Source organism: Malania oleifera, chromosome 5 (assembly GCF_029873635.1).
Source record: "Malania oleifera isolate guangnan ecotype guangnan chromosome 5, ASM2987363v1, whole genome shotgun sequence".
NCBI classification, from domain to species: domain Eukaryota; kingdom Viridiplantae; phylum Streptophyta; class Magnoliopsida; order Santalales; family Ximeniaceae; genus Malania; species Malania oleifera.
The window spans coordinates 11,471,923-11,498,028 of NC_080421.1; the positions used below are offsets into that span (position 1 = coordinate 11,471,923).

Genomic DNA, 26,106 nt, shown 5'->3' on the forward strand with positions numbered 1-26,106 from the left:
AACCGGACAATTTTCTCTTTTTCAACTTCTCATTCAGCAAACTTTCACAGTTTAACAAATTCTTCTAAAATGCAGTATAGATTCTAATAAGCCAAATTAAGAAAAGTATTTAATAAAAATAATATTTAGTAAAATATTTCTTCTCTTTTAACTCCTCAAAGTTGGGTTAGCAAAAATTGGCCCTATGGTATTAAATTTTAGTTATAGTTTTGTTTCATAAATTTATGTAATTTATCTTTAAATGTGTCTATTTTATTTTATTTTATTTTCAATGGTGCATATATATACGTGCATTTTTGTGTGTATAACTCATACAATTTTTTTTTTTTTTTTGGAATAATGAATTTTAAATTGTTAGTTTTGCATATTGAATCAATGATTTTGCATGAATAGAATATTTCAAAAATTAGTATTATAAATATAGTTAAGATTATTTATTATATACAATCAAATATATATTTTAATAAATAAATTTAAGATTGGAATTTTTAATATAAATGTTCTATAGCTTAGTCTACACTAATTAAGTTATCAAGTTACAATAAAATTGAAAAAATTAAAATTTATTAATTTGATTATTTAGATAATAAAATTGAAAATTATGATATAAAAATATATTTACATAAATATTAAACTAGACAAAAAATGAAAATGTGGGTCTAAAATTTGAATATTATAAATTTTTATGATGTTCTAGAAATTTTAAAAATAAAAATATATAATATAAATTATAATCTTTGCATTTTCAAACATTATGGGTTGTTTTGTAATATTTTCATATTCGAAGTTTTATTTTGGAGTCCTATAAAATTTAGAGCATGCTAAATTTAATTTAAGAATGGATATTATATTAGTGCAATTAATCCAGACAAGCTGTGCGGACAGCCGCAATGAATTTATGAAGAAATGTTCAACGCCACTATAGAAGAGTCTGAGTTCTTTGTTAACCTTCCATTCAAGAAAAACGAGGAAATAAACCTTAAGAAGACAAGTCATAAACCCAATATACTCTGTGGTTGCTACAATCCATGTATATTTGACTTAATAGAATAAGCTATAGTCTCTAGGCTCTCATTTATTACTGAAACCACCTAATGTATCCTAAAAAAATGTAGGTAAAATTGATGTCAATGAGTTGTCATACTTTGCAATAATAAATATTTTTTAAAATTTCAATAGTAAGTCTTAAAACATTAAAATTAACCGTTGTAATAATAAATTAAATTTAGATGACAACAGAAAAATAAAAACTAGCCATAACAATCTCAAAATTATTTCATAAACTTGAAGTTATAAAAAAATTGTCCAAAAATTTGAAATATAACAACAATATTTTACAATGATGTCACAATTTTGCTCTTTTTTGTTACACTAAATAATAAAATCTCATCAAAATTTTTCACTCCTCTTCATCAAAATTTAATAGAAGTTATGATAAAAATAAAAAAAGTCTAAATTGAATATTTAGATAATAAAATATAGTTTGTACACCTTTTCAAAAATTTTATTAATAAAATGGTAAAAAGTGGGGGTCCGATCCTAACCACTGGACTGGGTGAAGTGGACCCGAAATGCACCGACTCGTTTTCCTTCCACCGTGAAGAGCGGGAGGTGGTCGCTGCTCTGTGAAGCCAGTCTAACGCTGTACCCTCCTCTTTAAGAGGCACGCGGCCCAAGCCTTCGCACGCACCACATACCTCTACTCCCCACTTGGAACGGGCAAGCCAGTAAGTCGCATCTTCGAGACCCACCCAACCGAACGGTCGAGCGTTCCCCCAACCCTGATGCCCTCGCTTGAGTCACAAGTTGACGCTACTTCAACTCGGCGAACAGTCAAAACCCGGAATGAGAATTATAAAGCTTATTTTATTTGTTTGATTCATCGATGTGGGAAGCTCAACGCCAATACCCACCTTAACATTAGGCCCTAGGGCATGAGTCGCTCGACCCATTAGCTTAAATGTTAATAGCGGAGATTTGGATACTTTTGAATCCTGCGATTTAGCATCTGTGAGCACAGATATGTAAATGAGGTCGCTGAAAGATGGGCTTCGGCTTCATGGGTATGCCGTGAAAGCTGGTTTTACACCTACCATTTTCACTTGCAATCAACTCATCCACCTTTACGCCAACCATGGTCTTCTGCGGGAAGCCCATAAGCTGTTTGATGAAATGCCTGAGCGGAATGTGTTCACTTGGAATGCGATTATCTCAGCGCATGTTAGAAACCAAGACTTGGGGCAAGCGCAGGTCTTGTTTGAATCTGCACCTTGTAAAGATATAGTTACGTACAACTCGATGTTGTCAGGTTATGTAAGCACGGACGGGTACGAGTTTGACGCGGTTAAGCTGTTTGTCGAAATGCAGACGATGCGTGATGGGGCTCGATTTGATGAGTTTACTCTTACGACCATGCTTAACTTGACGGCAAAGCTGTCGGAGCTGTCTTACGGGAGGCAGCTGCACTCGTTTATGGTGAAAACGGCCAATGATTCAAATGGGTTTGCCATGAGTTCTCTTGTTGACATGTATTCGAAGTGTGGGTGTTTCCGTGAAGCACATCAAGTGTTTGACCATGGTGGAGATGGGGTGCTTGATTTAGTTTCTAAGAATGCAATGATTGCAGCTTGCTGTAGGGAAGGTGAAATGGAAATGGCTGAAAATCTCTTTTGGAGAAATCCAGAGCTGAACGATACAGTGTCGTGGAACACGATGATTTCTGGCTTTGAACAGAATGGTTGTAATGAAGAGTCTCTAAAATTGTTTGTTCATATGCTAGAGAAAGGAATTGGATGTAATGAGCATACTCTAGCTAGTGTTTTGAGTGCTTGCTCTGGTCTGAAGAGTTTGAAGCTTGGAAAGGAAGTCCATGCTCGGGTTTTGAAGGAGGGGTTGAGCTTAAATTCTTTCATTAGCAGTGGCATTGTTGATGTCTACTGTAAGTGTGGCCATATGAAGTATGCAGAATCAGTTCATGCTGCAACTGGGATGCTAAACTCCTTCTCAGTCACTTCAATGATCGTGGGGCATTCCTCCCAAGGTTATATGGTAGAAGCACGTAGACTTTTTGATTCGTTAGAAGAGAAGAATTCTGTTGTGTGGACTGCTTTATTTTCTGGGTATGTTAAATTGAAGCAATGTGAAGCTGTATTTGAACTTCTGAGCGAGTTCAGAGCAAAGGAAGCCGTCGTTCCTGATGCTTTGATTGTTATCAGTGCCATCGGGGCCTGTGCAATACAAGCTGCTCTGGATTCAGGAAAGCAGATTCACTCTTACATACTGCGAATGGGAATTGAAATGGATGACAAGCTGGTCAGTGCTATGGTTGATATGTATTCGAAATGTGGGAATATAACATATGCAGAAAGAATTTTCCGGCCAGTAACTGAGAGAGATTCAGTCCTTTACAATGTAATGATTGCTGGTCATGCTCACCATGGACAAGAAAAACAAGCTATCCTGCTGTTTGAAGAAATGTTGGAGAGAGGCATTAAACCTGATGCCGTCACCTTTCTTGCACTTCTGTCCGCTTGCCGTCACGGTGGTTTAGTAGAAGTTGGTGAGAAATATTTTTATTCCATGATAGAAAATTACGCCATATCTCCTGAAATTGATCATTATTCATGCATGATTGATTTATATGGGAAGGCTAATCAACTTCAAAAAGCAGCTACATTTATGAAAAGGATTCCTGTACAACAAGATGCTGTAATTTGGGGGGCTTTTTTAAATGCTTGCAAGATAAATCGCAATGTGGAGTTTGCAAGAGAAGCAGAGGAGAAACTGTTGCAAATTGAAAGTGATAATGGTGCTCGATATGTGCAGTTAGCTAATGTCTATGCTGCTGAAGGTTATTGGGATGAGATGGCAAGGGTGAGGAGGAAGATGAGAGGGACAGAAGTCAAGAAATTTGCTGGTTGCAGTTGGGTTTATGTTGAGAACAGAGTTCATGTCTTCATCTCTGGTGGTACATCTCATCCACAAGCTGAGGCCATATACTCTCTTTTATACTGCTTGTCTGAAGAACTAAATTAAATAGCCCTGGCAGATATTAAAGCCAGGTCATTATCATTGTTATATTGTCGAAGTTAAGATGATGACACAAACGGTATAGGTTGCTTTTGGGAAGCAGATTTTGAAGTTTCCAAAAGCATGAACATTTAAGGATTTTTGGCCATGCATTTTGGATTTCCACCAAAAGTTACATGATATATTTAGTTATACAAACAAAATGAATCGAATGTATTCTCTCTCTCTCTCTCTCTCTCTCTCTCTCTCTCACACACACACACACACATTTATTGTAGAACAGGCTTTATTGAACTGATCGTTTTTCTTATCAGGTACCAATCTTAATGTGATAGCCTGGGGATTGATGTGGAAGCTAGGTCATCTTATCATGTGACAACAGTCAAAAGCAGGTTCACATGGGCATGCCACTAATGTATTCTATCGTTCTAAGATACCCTTTGAAGTTTCAACAGGTTTGTATTTTACTAAAACACTAAAATGGTACTACCAAGAATTATAAAGAACCAACCACCTTATTCACATTGCAGGATGACACAAATTCATACAATTGGCCTGATGGTTTATAGCAATGGCAATTCAAGGAAGTTGAGTATATCTCTCGGCGATGTGGATTTAGAGGAAGTTGATGAAATATCTGGAAAAATTGCAGGTAACAAAGTACCATAAATGGTCTAAATACATGTTCAGTGTGGTTGCAAATGGCAGGCAATGAGTCTTCTTAATCGCGTGCTTGGCTGATCCACTGTTATTGTGGTCCTTGAACACCAACAAAGGCATCATGGATTCCACTGGATTCATTAAGGCTCCATTTGAAACTCAAAAAATATTAGGAAAAGAAAAAAAATATATCAAGGGATCCACATTTTCATGTTTGGTTATCAAGAAAAGTGAGAAAGAGAATAAAAAATATATCAAATATATGAACAAAAAATTGATTTTACACATTATTGATATTTAGTTTTTCCTAATTTTCAGTTAGTAAAATAAATTTTTATTTTTAATAGTATTTTATATAGAAGGAAAATATAAGGGAACATAAGTTTTCACCTTATTTTCCTTTTATTTCCTTTTTTTCCAAACAAAATCTTTAATCTAAACAAATAATAAGGCTTTTGTGTATTTCAATTTTCAAAAATAAGGTCGTAATAATACCTATATCTCAAATTGGTCGCATATATTTAAGTCTCTCTTGACATCTATCCTAAGAATCTCTTGGTTAATAAAGTGACAACCAAGAAGCAAGATCATTAGATTGTAATCCCATCAAGAATGAACATAATTTCAACCCAATCCAAAATTATCAGAAGACATTCATTAGATTCCAATATAAGACAGACGCCCCAAAATCAATCAAAACATCTTCGGTCATCTCCAATTACTGATGAATCTTGGCTACCAAATTGATTAGCAGAGGTAGGGAAAGAAGCAATACAAGAAAGATGCTGATGGGGGGCGTTTGGTATCTTTCAACATTTCTAGGAATGTCCATTTGGAATCTATTGTAGTATGTGGCTCATATCGAGTGGAACACATGTATAGAGAAAGCAGACTGGAGAAAAATAAGGAAGCTGGTATGAAGAAATACCATCGATGGTTTGATGGTTACATCGATGGTTACACTGATGGTTTCAAGCAGAAGCTTAATCAAGAAGAAAATCGCCAACGGTTTGATGAAATTGTCAATGGTTTTGTTCGGCGTTGTTTTTGAAATTTGAACTGGGAAGATTAACAGGTTGGGATACTGAGGCAAATCTTATGGGGATTGATACAGTGGTATTTGGTGAATGTTTTAATCCCTCTGTACATGTAGGGTTAGCATAAATACAATGTTGTTACCCTATTTTTGATAGATAGTAAAATTCAGCCGCCACTTGCTCCCGTGGACGTAGACATTCTGTTGAACCACATTAAATCCTTTGTGTCGTGTGTTTATTGCTTTCATTATCTTTGTGTGCTTCCATATTGCTCATTGTGAATGCTGCATTGCATGATCGTTTTCGCATTCATTCGCACAACAATTGGTATCAAAGCAATTGGTTACAATGATTGAGATTTCTTCTGCAAAATTTGACATTTTCAATTTCGACAGATCTGGAAATTTTGGATTATGACATATTAGGGTTAAGAATTTATTAGTAGGGTATGGGGAAGGCGTTATACGAAAGGCAGTTGGAAGGCATGGACGACAATAGTTGGAAAGAACTGGAAGCAAAGACTATGGTGACTATTAGGCTTTGTCTAATTGATGACGTGATGTATCGCGTCATCAATGTGGAATCACCGATGACAATTTGATTAAAATTGGAAAGTTTACATATGTCCAAATCGTTGATGAACAAGCTTTATCTTAAGCAGAAATTGTATAGGCTTATGATGTTTGAGGGTTCATATCTGAACCAGCACATCAACGTGTTCAATTAGATCATCAGTGATTTGAAGCGAGTTTATGTGAAGTTCGAAGACAAAGACAAGATGTTGATACTGCTGAATTTCTCACTTGCCTGTCCTTCGTATGAAACTTTGGTTACAACTCTGATGTGGGAAAAATAAACTCTCAAATTGGAGGAGATCACAAGTGCTCTTTTGGGTTTTCATCAGAGGAAAAAAGTCAGCGATAAGAATTCACTAGGTGAAGGGCTTGTGGTGAGGGGTAACCAGGAACGTGGGAGAAGCAAGTTTTGAAGCGAACCAAGTAACAATAAATCTCGCCCCAATTCTAGGAAGAGGAAGAACATAAGATGTTTTAAGTATGGGAAAAAAGGGCATATAAAATAAGATTGTCCAAAGAAAAAGAAAGGGAATGCAGAGAATAAAAGTGTCCATCAAAATCGGCGAATGTAGTGGGAAAAGTAGACTCAGAAAGCGGTGACGGAGATATGCTTTTTGTTTCATCTAGTTCAAATCATCTTACAAATTCTTGGATCCTGGATTCGACATGCTCCTATCACATGACACCCAATAAAGATTGGTTTAACACCTACAGGTTAGTAAATTATGGTTCTATTTTGATGGGTAATGATGCGTCATGCAAAATTGTTATAATAGGTTTATATCAGAATTTAAATGTTTGATGGTGTTGTTAGAATGTTGTGTGATGTTAGGCATATACCTGATTTAAAGAAGAATCTGATTTCATTAGGCACTTTAGATTGTAATGGGTTTAATTACAAGTCTGCAAGTAGAACAATGAAGGTAAGTAAAGGGGTCTTAACAGTGATGAAGGGACAGAAATTAGCAGGAAATATCTATACATTGTTAGGTACCACAATTGTAGGTGGAGCTACAGCTACAGAATCTGAGTCAGATAGTACAGGTTTATGGCATATGCGGTTAGGTCATATGGGTGAGTGTGGAATGATGGAGTTTCATAAGAGAAATCTTTTAAAGGGTGTCCAAACATGCAAACTAATTTTTTGCAGGTACGGTGTTCTTGGGAAACATAATGAGATGTAGTTTAAAACAGCCACATACAAAATAGAGGGAATTATTAACTACATTCATTCATATGTTTGGAGGCCAGTAAGGGTAGCATCACAGGGAGTACATATGTATTTCGTGAGTTTTATTGATGATTTCCCACGAAAGATTTGGGTGTACTTCATGCGGCATATGTCAGAGACGTTTGTCAAGTTCTAGTTATGGAAAGCTAAAGTGAAAAACTCGACCAGGAGGAAGATCAAATGCCTCAGGTCCAACAATGGTACTAAGTACACAAATTCAAAGTTCATAGAATTGTGCAAGCATCGTGGCATTAGGAGACATTTTATAGTACGCAAGCCCCACAACAAAATGGTGTGGCGAAAAAGATGAACCTAACAATAGTCGAAAAAGTTTGGTGTCTCAAGTTGAATACAGGACTTACAAAGAACTTTTGGGTAGAGGCAGTGAATGTGAAATGTTTCTTGATTAACATATTACCAAGGGCAACCTTACATGATAAAGTAGCAAAGGTGATATGATAATGGTGATATGACATAATTTATTCCCCTGACCTGTTTACTAAGAATGTGTTCGCAAAAATCCTAAACTGACGCTTGCAGCGTTTGGTGCACAAAATCTTGTAATCATATATTTTAGTTTAATCAGTTAAATCCCGGAATAATTACTATCATAACATCTCTAGGCTCACACACTCCCGTTAACCGATTAAATTCTAAAACGACAGACATAATTCATTTTTCTTACCTTAACTTTAGAGTGGTGCCTAAAATCTCCAAACCATGAATCTACTCCGATTAAAATGACGAGGACTGAAGTTAGGACCCAGTGATGGTGTTCGTTTTTCAATTTGTCTTACGGATGAAGAAAAATTTTAGAGAGAGAGACACGTTCCGAGGGCTGATTCAATTATCAGGAAGGATTTGCTTTTATTTATATATAATATATTAATATATTATATTATTTATTAATTAATTATTTTTTTTTTTTGGAATTACTACGCACATAGCGTGCCAATGAGGAAGAGTGAATTAGCTATTGTGAGAGGTAGGGGTAGACCTAAAATAAGTTGGAATGAAATAGTTAATAAGGATTTATTAGATTTGAATTTGTCGAAAAAAATTGTATATGATCACATAAATTAGCGAAAAATGATTCATATAATTGATCCCACCTAGTGGCACTTAAGGCTTGGTTTTGTTGTTGTTGTTGTTTATCTTCTCTTGCTTTACTCTTTGTGCAGATGGAGGAGCCCTGGTAGGCCCCACAAGTTTTTTACATACATATTTAGTTTTTTTTTTTTTTTTTCCCTTCCTCTCCCAACATAGGTAGGGCCCCATTAATTTTTTTAATCATTTACATTTTTAAAAAAATTCCTTTCTTTGGTCCCATGTGGACCCTACTAAAATTTTAAAATTTATTTCTCTCTCTACATTGATCCCATTAATTTTATTTATGATTTTTAAAAATATGTTCTTTTCTTATTAATCAAAATTTTTTTAAAAAAAAAACCCTCAAACATGAATAAATTTTACTAAATATTTTTTTTTAAATGATTCCAACTCAACAACTTTTCTTCACTTCCTTTTTCAATACTTTTACATTATAAAACTAATTTTAATTATTAGTTCGTACTTTCTTTTCATTGGTTCATATTTACATCTATCATAGAAATATATATATATATATATATATATATATATATATATATATATATGCCGTATTATATTTTTATTTACATACATTATATACATTTAAATTAGCATAAATGATTAGAATTATTTTTAAAATTCAATATCATATAAACAAAAAAATACAATTTTTCTCCACTAAAATAATAGAATTTATTTTAATTGATTTTATTCAAAATTATAGTAATATATATACTATGTTACATTTTTGTTTACATATATTATAAATAAGCTATTATTTTTCACTGCAAATAAATTTATAGCACATATACATGGTCATAATATTTTTAGAGTTTTACATACATGCAATTTTTATAAATATAAAATTATTCATATGAATTTATCAATAATTGTCAATTATGTTGAACAAATAATATAAAATAATGTGTTAAATTATGATATTTTTGTTAAAACTAATTACCGAACTACATATATATGACAATTAATCTTAGTAAAAATACACAAAAAAGTAACACCGAGATATTGATTGTATTATGTATATTAAAGGTAATGTTTAATGAAATAGTAAATTTCAAATATGTTTTTCTTATGCACCTTTACTAATAATAAGGTTGTATTTACATTTAAGTTTTGTATTAAAATGATACATTGTTGTAATTTTGTATTATTATGATTGATCTTAATATTTGGATTCTCTCATAATCAGTGTCCATTATCAAAGTTCAAAATTCAAATTCGTTTGTTATTCTTTGACAATTTTTATTTTCCTGAAGACATCCTTAATCATTTCAATGTCACCTTCATATAATTCAAACTTCTAATTTTTTTTTTTAACTCACCTCATATATATTTGACATGTTTTTTTGTTGTATTATCCCGCCACAAAGTAAGGGCAGTTTTTACTAGTGCTAAATGATTTTTGAACCTTTTAGATTCTAACACATGGTAGATGTGATAACCCGAATTTCATACAGCGAAAGACTTCAAATTTATTTACCAGACTATGATAATCTGAAAATTTTAGCGCGGAAGATCTCCAAATGTATTTATACCAAAGTACTAATTACCTTTATTACAACAATATCTTCAATATTAAATGTTATCATCCTTAAAATTATAAAACATTAAAAATACAACTAATCTAAGATCTATTCTAAATAACTCGTACTATCTCATCCACGTTTCGCTACACTACTTTGATTTCGGTTAGACTTCTCAAGGTATCTGAAATGTATGGAAATAATTGGGTGAGACACCTCTCAATAAGTAAGGATTAAATTATTATCAGTGTGTGGTTAAAATGAGCTTGACAGTATAAAAATATATTTAATAATTTTATTTTAATAAAAACTGCATTTATAAATCGTAGGTCACATATATAATTAAATGTACGAACTCTTCTCCAAAATATCATTTAAGCCTATTAATTGTCCACAATCTCATAAATATAGAAATATTTATAAAAAAACTCCTTTTGGCCTATGCAGGTCATGTTTACCCCCATGACTGTCCGAAAACTGAACTTAACTGGTTACCCGACCAACCAAGCAGACTAAGTCATATATCATATCTGTAAGTAGGATTTGCCTATTACATTCATACTCATTCTCAAACTCATAACTATCCACCGCCAACACTTTCACAACAGTGTGACTACACTAATATTCATCTGTAGTGGCTGCCATCAGGTTCTTAAAACATATAATACAATTTATGCAATTAAACAGTGTAATAATCTGATCATTTTCCCAATCAAACACATAATAAATATAACACCGTAAAATTCACAATAAAATACATAATAAATATAACACCACAAAATTCTCAAACTTACTCAAATATGCAATAAAATAAAATAAGCTCATATTACATAATTTGTATAATAATTATAATTTCATATGATCAATCTCAAATAATTAATTTAACTCTAATGTATTCAAAACCCCTGATATAATCCAATTCCCGTGGTTTAATTGAAGTCAGGGATATATTTAAATAACAATCATTAACGCATGAGGATTGTAAGGGACCATTTGCCTGCAGACTAGACATAATGAGTCTCATCATCCAACCTATCTACATTGGACCACTTGCAAAAATAGTGCATGAATAGTCAAAAGACTTGACTTTAATTTTGCCACATGACCACAACTGTACCAGTAACACTCATTTGGAGTGGCATATGAAATTGACTACACTACAATTCATAAGGAAACATGAAAACTAAATAAAACCCTAAAAAATCAAAACATTAGGCACATGTATTCATGCCAATTCTATAAGAAATGGCATAATATTTTGAAGCAAGGATTGGGATCTCATATTAGTTGAAAGTCTAGGGACATTCTAGCTTAAAAACACAATAAAAATAGCTAATGATTGGCTTCTTTTAAAAAAAAGGTTTTGACATAGATTTTATATCGAAGTTTATGAATTATTGACTTTATAATTTTAGGTCGGTGCAATGCCGAAGACCTTGCTTAACAATTGAAGTATACATTACTAAATATTGGGAAACATTGAGAAATGAAAAAACTATATAGAAGCCTACAAAATCAGAGCAATAGACACATGTGTTTGATAAGAAATGCTATGATATATGTAAGGTCAACAAACCAAAGTGGACAACACATTCGGTGAGCCAATTGAAAATAGTTATCTTGTTTGGTTTGTAGAATAAAATGAAGTATGAAAGGAATTGAGAAAGGAATGGAATGCAATTACTGCATTTGGCTAGTAACATGGAATGATTGTAGCGACCGTTGTTTGATTTGTTTTCAACATTTGATATTTTTCAATGACTTCTATAATAAAATAAAAAATAAGTCATTCTTTGTAAAAACCTCCAATACATAATTATTTAATTTTTATCTTATTATTTTTTAAATTTTATAATAGTGATTTTTATTAGTGTTAATTTATTTTTTATCTTTGTAATTATTATTTTTTAAATTTTATAATAATTATTATTTCTTTATTCTTATCATTATTATTCATGTTGTTGTTATTATTTTTTTAGTAAATTAAATGAGGTTCGTGACTTGATCCTATTTTACGTCATGTTCGGTTTAAGAAATTCAATGGGATCGAAACGAAAATTTAAATGGAAAGTATGACAAAATAAAAGTGATAGATTTAATTTCATTCTATTTCTATATATATACCAAATGTGTAGCTAGTAGCTGTGTATGGTTTTTGAATAAAAGAAAAAGTATCTATTGTATAAGCCCGACTTTAAACGATATTTCTCCCTCTCTGTTAAATAAGAAAAAGTATACTTGCTAGCTTTATTATATTTTTCTTTAATAGACAATATTTAACAATAAAATTACACACTGTTTGGATTGCATGCAAAAGCAAAGCACATTTTAGGTATTTTTAATTTGAAAATCTGAATAGAACGAAGTGAATGGTACTTATTAAACATATCACAATGTCTTGAGAGAGAGGAACTTGGATTTAAAATAAATAAATAAAAGGGATTGTGTCTAATTTGTCCTTATCTTATTCTTAACGTGCCGCAGCTGCTATCAAGTCAATCTCGGGGAAACTGACGTCGTTTTGGTGAACTCAAGCTGCGTCCTGGTGCTTTGCGGGCATAGCAACGACGACGTTTTAGAGTTCCCCTCGCAGTTAATCTGTCCCGATCTTCAATTGCCTTCCCTCTGAAGCACCTGACCGGACATTCTCTCTCTCTCTCTCTCTCTCAAGCCACTGCGAAGCGACCAGAAGCGTACCTGAATTGCTTCAGCAGCGGCAGGGCCATAGCCAGTCTCTCTTCCTCTTTCTCTTTGGATTTGTCACTCTCTCGTACACAGAGAGGCATGACAGGTGGTCGCCGGGATGGGCCATTGATGCGGAACAATCTGCAGTCACTGCGGGGATCGAGAATCGCCGCGGCGATCGCCGTCGGGATCATTTTCGGCTGCATCTGCGCCTTCTTATACCCTCGCGGTTTTTTCGTCGCCGACTCCTCCGTTCAGTCTCGTCGCCCCTTCACAAAATCTAATTCCCAGGTTTGAGTCCTCTCCTCATCTGCACCCATCCCGCTTGGATAAACTGTATTTTCTCCCACTAGAATTCGAAATGATCTATGCTAGACTGTTCTCTGATTCTCTCTTTGGCTGATAAAAAATCGGGGGAACGAAAAATCGAAGCAATAGAATATTGTGTGTGCCTAATGTTTGGTTTGTAAATGAACGAATAAATCTAGTAGGTTTGGCGAATCGTTGGTTTAATTTAATTGAGTTCGTCTTTCCGTCATTTCGTGCACTAAAATAATGAAACGTAATGTGGTTTAATTTTTCTCTCTCTTTTCCTTTTCCCTGTCGTTTCTCAGTCAAAGCGAGGCAATACGGCAATAATGTTCCATTGTTGAATTTCGGTATCTGATCTGATTTTTAGCGGAGGCGAAGGCGTTGACTTTAGATTTGCTTTTGTGTTTTTAAACTTTGATTTAGTTGTGAATTTTGTTTTTTGTTTTGTGTTTTATTTTATTATTATTATTTTTTTAACTGACCAATTTGGCTGCCTGTTTATTAAATGTTAATTTCTTTAAATGGTAATGTACTGAAATGAGTGAAATCTAGTAGTTTAATTGTGTGTGTTTTGTTGTCCCTCCTGATTGCTGAGAGATGGTGGAACAGAATTAAAATGGAAGATTGGGTCTTTATACTCATTATATTATAACAGTGAAACGGCTAAATAAGCAAAAAAAGAGAAGAGTTTTTCTATCATCACAAGAAAATGGCCACAAAATTTTTGACAAGTTTCTTGGAATCGAGATTAGTTGATCTTTTCACGCGTAATCAATTCCGAGAAACCGCAGCATTCCACATCACCTGTGAAAATTATTGTGGTAGTTTTCTTGTGATGAATACAGTTTTCCAAATGGGAAAAAGAAAATGAAAATGCCAAGAATGCTCAAATCCTAACCTCAAAATCCAAATACACTTAAGATCATGCAGATGAAAAAGATCATTCAAACCCTATGAAAGGATTGTCAGGTTGTAAATTTAACCACAAATTTAATGAGCAAAACATGATGGAGACTTTTCCTTATCTTCAACAAAAAAATAATCAAAGTCCAAGCAAAATGTTTGAACTTGGTAGCCGGAACCAACTGTCATAATGCAGATAGCTACAACCACCACTTCACCACACTACACAATCTCACACAAAGCAATGTTTGATGTTAAATATGCTTGGTTTTCTCATACTGAGTTTAGGTCAAATGAACTGAACATTAGTTAAATCAGCTATCACAAGATACAGCAGTTGACTCCTTAGATTGTCTATTAGCCTTTCAACTACAAAGCATCCTTTAGGGACTTTACCCTTCTAACTGATGTCAGTCCCAGATAAAGTAAAGATATATTGCCTTCTGTCCAACAAATTGACCTCAAGTAGAGCAACTTGCTCAATACTAACAATATTCATTTTGCTAACTTTTTGAACTCATCAGAACTATCCAGGCCATTATTAGTTTGTAATTTGTAGATGCTTGATTTGTTTAAATGTGACAAGCACATCATTCTTATGCTTCTTCGAGAACCTTTAAAACATTCCCAAAATAGTTTTATAAAGATAAGATGTATCTTGCACGACCTTTTAGAGAGGCCAAGCTAGGTCCCAAAGGGTCTAAATGATTTGTTTTTAGTATATATAAAAGAAGATATATTAAGAGAGAGAGAGAGAGAGAGAATATGATCAAAAGACGACAGGAAATCTTCCAAAAAAAAAGAACTAAAAAAGAAATCCAAAACAAATTAGAAAGAGACCTAACAAACGCTACTTTAAAAAAAATCCCTTTTCTATCCCTTTCCATCATAGTTAATAGAACACTAAAATTCAATAATTCACATTGGTCCTTCCCAACCTTACTTTTACAGCCATCCAAACTGATTTGGAATCGTTAGATAACCGCAGACCCATTTTACCCAACAGATGTTGAACATGATACCAAGGGGAGGGCAAAATAAAAACCCCAATCTGCTGAATCTTCTATCTTTCCTTGCCTATTCCATCATCCTCAAAAATGGGAACATCCTATAAACCATCTAGTGGAGATGGAGACATAGGAAATATCACCCCATAAATTTGAGGAGTTTGATCCAGACACAAATTGACCATGAACCTCATCTATACATAATCCTCCATCACAATCAAAATCACCGTCTGGGGCGCACACATCATCCAATGCATCACCCAATTTATTCTTCTCCTTAATGGGATTTTCCTGGCAACCATCTTTATTGAATCTATCTTGAACCTGTGAACTGATTTGTCAAAGTCCATTCTTTTATGCATTTACACACGTGGTGCTCACATTAGTCTGCCTTACTTGTACTCTACCGTGCAGGAAGCCATTCTTGTTCAACATACTTAGCTCTCTCTTGCTTATATGACCCAGTCTCATATATTAGAAAGATAAGAAAACAGCAGCATTTCTGGAACGTGGTGAGATATATAATCTACCTCCAATTTGTAACTCTTCATCACAACTAGAGCACCTTTACTAATTTTCAAAGCTCCATCTTCACCTTTACTGAGTTGCAAACTAGAGCACCTTTATTGACTTTCAACGTACTTGTACTCATTAGTATCAAGGGTACCCTAGAAAATAGTTATTCCTCTTCAAATTAGGGACATGCCTCTCATCACACCGTCAAATATTTTAATTTTGATTTTTCCTATTCCAGCAACATTGCAATGAATGTTGTTGCTAATCAACACAATTCCACCATCAACTGATTCATAAGTGGAGAGCCAGTTCCAATTGGGACACATATGGGAGGAACAAGCAGAATCTAAAATTTATTCATGCCGAGGTTAGGTTCCATTGTCACTCACTAAGAGGAACTCCCATCACTATCATCATCCTGCACAATAGCAGCTTCATCACAGTTTTCCTTTTATTGTCTTTTCCTTCATTATGACTCTTTCCCTTTCTGCTTCAAACACTTGGGAGCCTTTTGGTATCACCATCAATAATTAGAGAAATGAAAACCAAAAGCTAAAAGCCGAAAACCAAAAATCAGAAACAAAAACTAAAATCTACCGCTAGCAGCTTGTTCGGTTAGCATTTATAAAACTAATACAAATTAAAAACTTAATTAAAAAATGTGAATTTTCATTTTTAAACAAAATATTTATAAAAATATGATTAAAATAATAAAATTACAAATAATAAACATTTAAAAAATCACTACAATAAAAATAAAATTTATTATAATTATTTTACATAATTTTTCTACTTTCAAATTTTACTTTACAATAAAAATTTTATTGGACATGACAATTGAAAAATAGTAAAAGTATTTTGTAATTGGCTTTATTATTATTTTTTGAAATTTATGTATTGTTTTATTTTAATTATATTTAAATTCATAAGATCATTTAATTTTGAATGTAATTTAGAAGTGTATAAAATGAATAATTTAATCCAAAAAACTATTTCTGGATATTAAAATTTATGGAAACAGGTTGTCAAAACAATAAAAAATCATAAAATTTGGATTGAAGTTTCTTGGCAAACAACTGAAAACCGGCAACAGAAACAAAAAAATGACAATAGAAACAAAGAAGTTTTTATAATCTGTTTATTCACTGTGAAGAAATAGAAACAGAAAACAAAAAACAGCAACGATACGAAACAGGCCCTCAGTTTTTAAATGTGCTTTCTTCTTACTCTAGTCGCAAACTAGGTCCTTATGTCTAAAGTTGTTCTGAACTTTTGTTTATTTTCAGTAAAATGCCTTTAGTCCTCAAGCAAACTAAGTCCTCTCGCTGGTCTTTAGAAACATTACCACTCATCTTTTCATCAATCTTATTTTTTGACGTCAAATATGCTTGAACATCTTAAAATGCTCTTCACCCATACAACACAAACCTAAAGTTGGTGTGTGAAGGAAACAGTGAACAGACAGCAACAAGGCTATATCGCCATCCACATATTTTTACATCCATATTTTCCAATTGCGTAACCCATTGCCTTGCATCAGGACAGACGTTAATAGATTTACCTTTGGTAATCTGATGGGAAAGTGCTGCTTGAAACGAAGTTTATTGGTGAGGTTTTTGACTCCAAATTATGCCTCAGAGCAGCAGAAGTATCTTTCAAGACTCCCTGCAAAATTTCATATATGCTACTAAATTTGAGTGAGGGCTTTGCAATTCATCCTTTCTTTTATTTCTTCTGGCACCTTATCCGTCCTAGTAGAGCATCTTCAGGATACAGCTGAGTCAAGATTGCTTGCTCAATGACTTGCCAGAGAGTGAATTTAGTTTTGCGATTGGGCATGGGAATATCATGCTTTACAGCTACCATCTCAAAAGCCAGAAACCACCAACCGGGACTGATACCAATTTGTTATGAACACCCCAAATCAAATGCAACAGTAACATAGATAAACTGTAAAAATGATAAACAACACAAATCAAACACAAAGATTTTCGTGGTTTATCTTTGAGACCTACATCAATGAGTAAGGGAGGAGAGAATTTTCCCTTTGAATTAAATGGAGGTACAGTGAAGTTCAGAATCACTCAAATACTCAAACCCTGATCCCACGCCTAACCTCATGCAAATGAAGAGAAAAATCATCCAAATCTTACAAGCATTAAAAAAAAAAAAAAAAAGACTAGTTTGTGTTGTGTATTTAATTCATTATGCTCCAAGTTTGGCTCCAACCAGCTTGAGGATAGGAATTGAAGACAAACGCAATGGAACCTCTATCCAAATGGGACTAGCTTAGCTAGCTTGGTTGATGTTTTTTCTTTCCCCTCAGCTGTCTCTCTTTGGTCTGGTGATACTGTCTTTCTTTTCTCACCCTTGGAAAACCGAACCGAAGCCTAAAAGCAGCTTTCCTATTTTTACTGTTGTTGGCAGTCTCAAAACTGCTGTGTGTTTGATACACAGTTTTTCTACAGTTCTCAATTGATTCAAATTTACAGCTGCTCTTTAGACATTGAACGTTTGAGCTGATGCTTTTGATGGAATTTCAGAACAAACAAGTGGTCGGCAGACATTTTTTTTAAGGTATTGGTGGTCTGCAGATGTAATAAGCGTTTTTGTTTGTTTGCTTTCCAGGTTGAATCATCCCTATGTGAGACATCAGAGCGAATCAATATGATGAAGTCAGAGTTTGCGACAGTGTCAGAGAAAAATGCGGAGTTGAAAAGGCAGGCCAGGGAATTGAGTGAAAAACTTAGGTTGGCTGAACAGAGAAAAGATCAGGCACAGAAGCAGGTCTTGTTGTTGGGTGAGCAGCATAAAGCTGGGCCTTTTGGTACTGTTAAGGGTTTAAGAACCAACCCAACTGTCATTCCTGATGAATCAGTGAATCCAAGATTAGCAAAAATACTTGAGGAGGTTGCTGTTCAAAAAGAGCTTATAGTTGCTCTGGCAAATTCCAATGTGAAAGCCATGTTGGAGATTTGGTTCGCTAACATAAAGAGAGTGGGTATACCAAATTATTTAGTTATTGCTTTGGATGAAGAGATTGCCAATTTCTGTGAAGCAAATGATGTTCCAGTCTATAAGAGAGACCCAGATGAAGGAATTGATTCCATTGCAAGGACAGGAGGAAACCATGCCGTCTCAGGCTTGAAATTTCGTATCTTGAGAGAGTTTTTGCAGCTTGGTTATAGTGTTCTCCTTTCTGATGTTGATATAGTGTACTTGCAGAACCCTTTTGACTACCTATATCGAGATTCAGATGTGGAGTCTATGACTGATGGCCACAATAATATGACGGCTTATGGGTATAATGATGTCTTTGACGAACCAGCAATGGGTTGGGCTCGATATGCTCACACAATGCGCATATGGGTTTATAACTCTGGCTTCTTTTATATAAGGCCAACAATCCCTTCCATTGAGCTGTTGGATCGTGTTGCTGGTCGGCTTTCTCGGGAGCCACACTCATGGGATCAGGCAGTTTTCAATGAGGAACTGTTTTTCCCTTCACATCCTGGCTATGATGGACTTCATGCTGCAAGGAGAACTATGGATTTTTATCTCTTTATGAACAGCAAGGTCCTTTTCAAGACTGTTAGGAAAGATGCTAGACTGAGCAAGTTCAAACCCGTGATTGTTCATGTAAACTATCACCCTGATAAACTTCCAAGAATGGGAGCTATTGTGGAATTCTATGTGAATGGCAAGCAAGATGCACTGAAAGCATTCCCTGATGGTTCAAGCTGGTAAATCTTGTTTGCACTCATTGAGAATACCATCCTGCATCCTAGGTTCAGAAGGCTTGTAGAATGTTTTTTTGGTCTATTTTGATATGTAGCTCTTTATCGAATTCGTTTTCCATTTTGTACTTTATTAGAATGCTGCTTTGAAGAGATGGAATGTCATGCACATACATTGCTTTACTTTGAGTTGTACAATACTACAATGAAAATGAGATTTCTTGCCACAGAAGTCAGAAAAGGATTGTGCAGTGTGTCAATGTGAGACTCCATCGATGAACTTTTGAGATTGGACATGCTAAACCATCTCTGAGCTCTTGACTTGGATTTATCTATTGACAAGTGGATCGAGAATGGCTTGTAAAACATCCTAATGTTTGGGAGCTTGGATTTCAAGTCTTGGATTTGAATTCGTACACATTTGGAAGAAACTTAATACAATTTTATATTATATTTTATTTAAATTCACACAATTAAAAATCCAATTCTGGAAATTCATGCTCCGAGGAAGGGTAAAATTTACACCTTGTTTTAGCAATTGGTTTTAAGACCATGGATTTATGATTCCTACAGCATGAAGTGCCATATGTATGCCACCTAAGATCAGGGTCCTCTTGAACTGTTTAATTTAGGTTTTCCGGTGAGTAGATCATCAACAGTTTTTGCTTTAGAAGTTTGCTTCTTCTTCTTCTTCAATGGTGAAATTCAAAACCCTGGTTATAGCAGGAGCTACTCTATTCCCAGGAATCTTTAGATTAGAGAAAGATGGCCTGAACAGCAAATAATAACTTTTTTATCCAACCAAACCATAACGAAGAAGGAATGGTGGAAACAATGCCCATCAACATCCAATTTGCGCAAAATAGAAAACTAATGACAAATGTAGAGTCCGTTTGGTATTGATACAGTTTATTGTTTTTTGAAACAAATTATAAAAACATGTTTGTTTCTGTTGTCAGTTTTCAGTTATTTGTCAAAAAATTAAAAATTAGATTTTATGATTTTTAGTAGTTTTGACAACCTGTTGTTAGAAATTTAACATCCAAAAATAGTTTACTTGGATTAATTTATTAATTTTATACATTTTAAATTAAAATCAAAATTAAATGGTCATATGAATTTAAATATAATTAAAAGAAAAATATACATAAATTTTAAAAATAATAATAAAGCTAATTACAAAATAATTTTACTATTTTTCAGTTGACATTAAAGAAAATTAACAACACAATGAATTTGGAAAAAAATAATTTTATTTCAAAATTTGGCAATGTGAACACTTAGGCTATACAATGGGTAGTATTTATAGAGGATGAATGATACAGTTGTGGTATTTTGAATTTCAAAAATTCGGCTCCTTGAGGCTCCTTGAAGATTGGAATCAGATCTTCAATAAGTGTGCAACAACCGTTTGAATTCTTCTCAAATTGGCGAGGGATTTGCTAAAGTGTCTTCATGGGTGGAATTGATTTCTTCACGATTTGCAAAGTGTCTTCATGGATGGAATTGATTGAGGGGAGTGTGTTGCTAATACCCTCCTGTAAACCTTGCTGGGTCTGAAGGCAAAGTTTGGTACAAAAATAATGAAGAGATGATTTAGACATTGGCTTTGTAAAGAGATGGCAACCTGTTGAGTGGTTGAGACATGTTGAGTGATGAGCAAACCATGTTGACTTTGGTATAATCCCAAGAGGGGGGGTGAATTGGAAATTTAAAAATTCTTCCTAGGTTGAGTAAAGTCAGGAGCAATAATACACACCCTAGGGTCAATCTAAGTTTTTCCCAATATCACAGAAAAACAACTGAGCAAATATTTAAACAAATAAATCAATCTCAATATTTCTCAACAATTCAAATCATGTTTGTAAAGTAATCAAGCCAATAAATAATAGCATACATGTACGGAAATTGAAGTGCAGAAAATAAGGGAACACAAAATATGATGTCATGGTTCGGTCAATACTGCATACATCCCCGCCTCAAGCTCACAAGTAAGGGGATTCCACTAATGCTCGTTTACCGGGTGGAGCGACACCGAATACCACACCCTTTCCTTACTGGTACATACTTGCTTATTGGAGAAGTATTGGAATTGTACTCAAGTGTGTACCAATATAATCAATTGTACAAATTTTGTGTACAATTTCAATGCTTCTCCAATAAGCAAGTATGTACCAATATAATCAATGTACTTCAATATGAAAAGATTTATAAGCTCAATGAAGTATATTCAAACAACTCTCAAGATAATGTCAACATAGCAAGTAATATGTGAGAGTGAGTTATGAATGAATCTTTGAGTCAAGATATGTATATATGTACCAATCACAAGTTGCAAACTCAAAGATTTCAAGAGCACAAGCAAATATCTCAAAAATAATTTTTCAAATAAGTATGAGAGATATTTGGATTTAGCTTGTTAAAAATGTTTTTCACAACATCGCAATACAAACACTTGAATCTTACAATAAGAATGCAAGACTCACAAGCCCTAGAGAGTTTTTCCAAAGAATACTTATGAATTAAATCACAAGGGAAAACTCAAGCTTACTCTCAATAAAAATCAATCTCAATCAAAGAATATGAGAGTGTAAGCTTATAGTAACAGTGTGGATGATCTCAAGATACTCTCACCAAAGAAATTTTTGCAAGAGGAATGTATAAGAGTGGAGTTTTTAAGCTTGTATGGGAAAAAGTGAGTATTTGGAAATTCAGAGGATTTTTGCTAATTATGTTTGCTAATCTTATCCTAATCAGAACAAATGAAGGAGTATATATAGACACTCCAAAAATTATAACCGTTTGTGACTCAATGGGTATTTTTGAAAATGTTAAATTAAGTTTAATAAAAAAATAACTCAGTTTAATCTCGGTAAAAATCGCGCCAACCTGAGAGGTTTGGTCAACCATATTCAAGGTTTGATTGACCATATTACTAAATTCGATCGTTCGTGGTAATTTTGAATTAGGGATTCGGTCGACCGTCTCAAGGCGATTTTGAACCTCTTCGTGTGTCCGGTCGACCGAAGTTAAGGTACGGTTGACCGCTCATGTGGTTCAGTTGACCGTGGCCAAAATGAACTACAAATTTGGTCGGACGAACAGTTAGGGGTCAGACACGCTTCGATTCGGTCAACCTAGGAAGTTACGCTCACTTTAGAATGGTCGACCGCGCGAAGTCAAAATGTTGACTTCCGAATGGTTCGGTCGACCGTGGCATTTATTGTAGCAACCCATAGAAATTATAATATTTAAATAATAAAAAATGGAGAAAAGGAAATTAAAAGGGGGCACAGCAGGTCTTCGTCGACGAGAAAATACCGAGATAGGGTTTTTGGGTGATTCTAAATTTCGTCAACAAGGAGAGAGTTCTTTGACGAGTTGTCTTCATGACCTCGTTGACGAGGTGACGTGACTCGTCAACGAGAGCCAGTATATAAATAGGCCAAATCTTCATTTTTGGCCAAAAACTCACTCCTAGAATCTTCATTCTCTCTCCTCTTCGACCCCCACCCTTCTCTCTTAATTTTTGGGTCCGTTCTTCACCGGATCGACTTTCAAAGCCATCACGACACTTCTGGGAAAGTTCTCTGCATATCTGCTGGAGTGGATCGTCAGTGGGTTAAGTCTGGAAATTCATCCCAAATTTAGGGTAAGACTTTCTACTCAGTATTTGACTTCTTGACAGTTGTAGAAAGCGTAGTACGTGTGGAAATACTAAAGTTTAATTCTACGAAATATCATTTTCAGGGTGTTGAACCGAAAATCCTGTGGGTGCAGGATTGTTTATCTTATAGGCTTTTCAAGAATCAAGTAAAGTGATAAACTAAACTAGATATTTTAAGAAAAATAAGTATGATTTTATAGCATTTGATTTTAGGGAAATATATATATATATATATATATATTTTTTCTATAATTATACATTATGTTGGAAAATACTGCTGAAACTGATGAGAAATTCTGAATTTATGAAAACCCATTTTGTATGGCATGAGTAGAATTTATGATAAAATACTGTTTTATGGGAATATGATAATGATATGAATTTTTATAATAAAAACCGGCATACGGGCCGAGAATTTTACATGTATTGCCGGTGTACGGGTCGTGTTATGGATACAATTTGCCGGCATACGGGCCATGTTATGGATATGATTTGCCGGCGTACGGGCTGTGCTATGGATATGATTTTCCGGCATACAGACCGTGCCATGGATATGTTTTGTCGGCGTAGGGGCCAAGCTATGGATATGATTTGCCGGCATACCGGCCGAACTATGTTAAAATATGAAATGCCGGCGTACAGGCTGATGATTTTCATGATGTATATAAATATGCAAATTGATGTGATGATATTGATTTGGTAATTAATAGTATGAAATATCCATGTATCACAGTTTGATTATATGTTATATGCTATCAAAACCTGGTTGGTTTGGTTTAATCTAGCACTTGTACGATACCGCTACTATGTGTTCATGATCATCATGGTATTGTGTTAACGCTGCTGTACGGAGTAGCGTGAGGACGGATAGCCGATGTGGTTTTAAGAAGTGTGAGTGCCCCTGGTGTACGGATCAGGTCTGGCAGACCCATCGAATTTACAAACTATACTTTTGACTTGATAGTGGTCGGCCAACCATTGTCAGGTCCCACCTTCGAGTCACACAACCTAGTCATGTGGGGGTAATACATTACAACAGCCAGCTAACCTACCAGGGTTGTTTTATTATTATTATTATATGAGATGAATTATGTTATGAAAATGCAACATGTTCTGTCATGCTATGATGATATATGTTTTCCCAGATGCTGTATAACTGTTTACTAAATATGTTTATATATGGTTTATGTATAACACAGAATGCTCATGTTGCTACAAACTAGTATTAGTTTATTTCCCTTACTAAGAGGTGTCACACCCCAAATTATATGATCATTTCAGGAACCCCTGATAGGAGAGCGAATAAAGCTCCGCTAAGGTAGTTATTAATGATCTGCCATTTCTAAAGGGTAAGTACTTTGATAAGGTCAGATGGACTTTTGAGAAGTGACCCTAGGACATATTTTAGGTTGTGTATTGTGTATATATAAATACAATGGATGTATTAACTCTGGTATTGTGATGAGTAAGGATGGGTTTATGATATTTTATGATTTTATGTTTCCTGCTGCTTAGGCTTCCGTACTATACTTCTGATGTATCCCTGTACCAAAGGGTTCAGGTTGATTATGATCTGCTGAGCTTGTCATATTGGTTTTATTATATTATATAAAAATAAATAAATGGAAATCAAGCAGGTCGTTACAGTTTCGTATTAGAGCCTAGGTTGTTAGGTTCTGTAGACTTTAGAATGCAGCGGAAACGATACTAGAGTATAGGAAATGATTTAAGGTTTGTTTTACAGTCTAGAAGCAGGACTTCCGTGGTGGTTTCTATGTTTTTCCTAGGGTGACGATTTCAGGAAAACCATAGTAAACTATTGTTAGGTTGTGTTCCTAAAATGTTGGACTGGGGATTATAAGTAAGTTGAGAATGTTAGAATAAGAGGTTAGGTTAGGCGGGTAAAATTTTAAGGATAGAATTTCTAAGTTGAGATTATTGTCTTTCAGGATGGATGCAGGAGGAGGTGGTGGCCATGCGAGTGGCAATGATGGAGCAGGGCCCTCGAGTGCAACTGGGACTAACTCTGACGCGGTACTATGTAGCGTGGCTCAGCAGGTTATAGCTGAGATCGCTAGGAGCTCCCTTGTGGTCCGTCGGTTCGCCATGGATGCTCTATCGATAAGTTTACGAAGATGAATCCTCCGGCACTTTCAAGAGGGGTCGATTCTGCAGCCGCTGAGAATTGAATGCAAGAGATTGAGAAAGTTTTGGCTGTGTTGCAATGTATGAAAGAATAGAGGGTCCTCTTCGCCACCTATAAACCGATGGGAGAGGTCAAAAGGTGGTGGACTGCTGTGAGACTTCTAGAGCAGTAAAGGACGACCCCGATAGCCATGACTTGGGATCGATTTAAGGAATTATTCTTCGATAGATATTTTCCAGCTATTATCAGGAAAGCTAAAGTGGAGGAGTTCCTGAATCTGAAGCAAGGACAGTTATCAGTCCAACAGTATGCGGCGCGTTTTATAGAGCTCTCTCGCTTTGCTCCGCATATTGTCCCTAATGAGGTGAAGAAAGCGAGGCAGTTTGAAAGAGGTTTAAGGCGAACCTGTTTGCTATCGCTGTGGTAGATTGGGGCATATGGTGCGAGACTGCCCTACCCCACCAGATGTAGCTTCTGCTCCTAGACCGTATCGAGGAGGCTACCAAGCGCCACGTGGGGGCCAAGAGAGGAATGTGACTCTAGTCAGGGTGTTTACTCTGACGCCGGGTGAGGTTAAGATGGCAGGTGACGTGGTGATAGGTATGGTTATTATGCTTTCTTTTAAAGTTATTGCATTGTTTGATTTACGAGCTACATACTCGTTTGTGTCTTCGGAGTGTACTAGACTATATGGGGTAGAAACACAGTTGTTAGACACTGAACTGTTGGTATCTACACCGACTGGGGCAACAGTGAGGTGTGGTAGAGTGCTCCGGTGCTGTTTAGTTTATATTCAGGGGAAAATATTGTCTGTCGATCTAATAGTGTTGGATGTGCATGGGTTCGATGTGATCTTCGGCATGGATTGGCTAACAGCTAATTTTGCCAGCATAGAGTGTCATTCATGAGAAGTGATATTCAAACCTTCGGGACGAGTAGAATTCAAGTTCGTAGGGTCACGAGTGCAATCC

At 34.9% G+C, this 26,106-nt stretch overlaps 2 protein-coding genes across 4 annotated transcripts; both read left to right on the forward strand.

Moving 5' to 3' along the window:
- The first annotated feature begins 1,819 nt into the window (after positions 1-1,819).
- Positions 1,820-4,624, forward strand: LOC131154977 (putative pentatricopeptide repeat-containing protein At3g18840). Of its 3 annotated transcripts, XR_009136722.1 has the most exons (3): positions 1,896-3,967; positions 4,344-4,484; positions 4,560-4,624. XR_009136722.1 is itself a non-coding variant. In XM_058107842.1 (2 exons), the coding sequence occupies exon 1, from the start codon at positions 2,029-2,031 to the stop codon at positions 4,033-4,035; it is 2,007 nt and encodes a 668-aa protein (XP_057963825.1). In that variant the 5' UTR covers positions 1,896-2,028; the 3' UTR covers positions 4,036-4,061; positions 4,344-4,388. The 3 variants fall into 3 exon arrangements, 1 of the variants encoding a protein (XP_057963825.1); XR_009136721.1 differs by lacking the exon at positions 4,560-4,624 and having other exon boundaries at positions 1,820-4,242; positions 4,344-4,551; XM_058107842.1 differs by lacking the exon at positions 4,560-4,624 and having other exon boundaries at positions 1,896-4,061; positions 4,344-4,388.
- Positions 4,625-12,644: 8,020 nt separating this feature from the next.
- On the forward strand, positions 12,645-19,505 carry LOC131154979 (arabinosyltransferase RRA3-like). Its single transcript, XM_058107846.1, has 2 exons — positions 12,645-13,138; positions 18,214-19,505. The coding sequence occupies exons 1-2, from the start codon at positions 12,947-12,949 to the stop codon at positions 19,330-19,332; spliced, it is 1,311 nt and encodes a 436-aa protein (XP_057963829.1). The 5' UTR covers positions 12,645-12,946; the 3' UTR covers positions 19,333-19,505.
- The last annotated feature ends 6,601 nt before the right edge of the window (positions 19,506-26,106 follow it).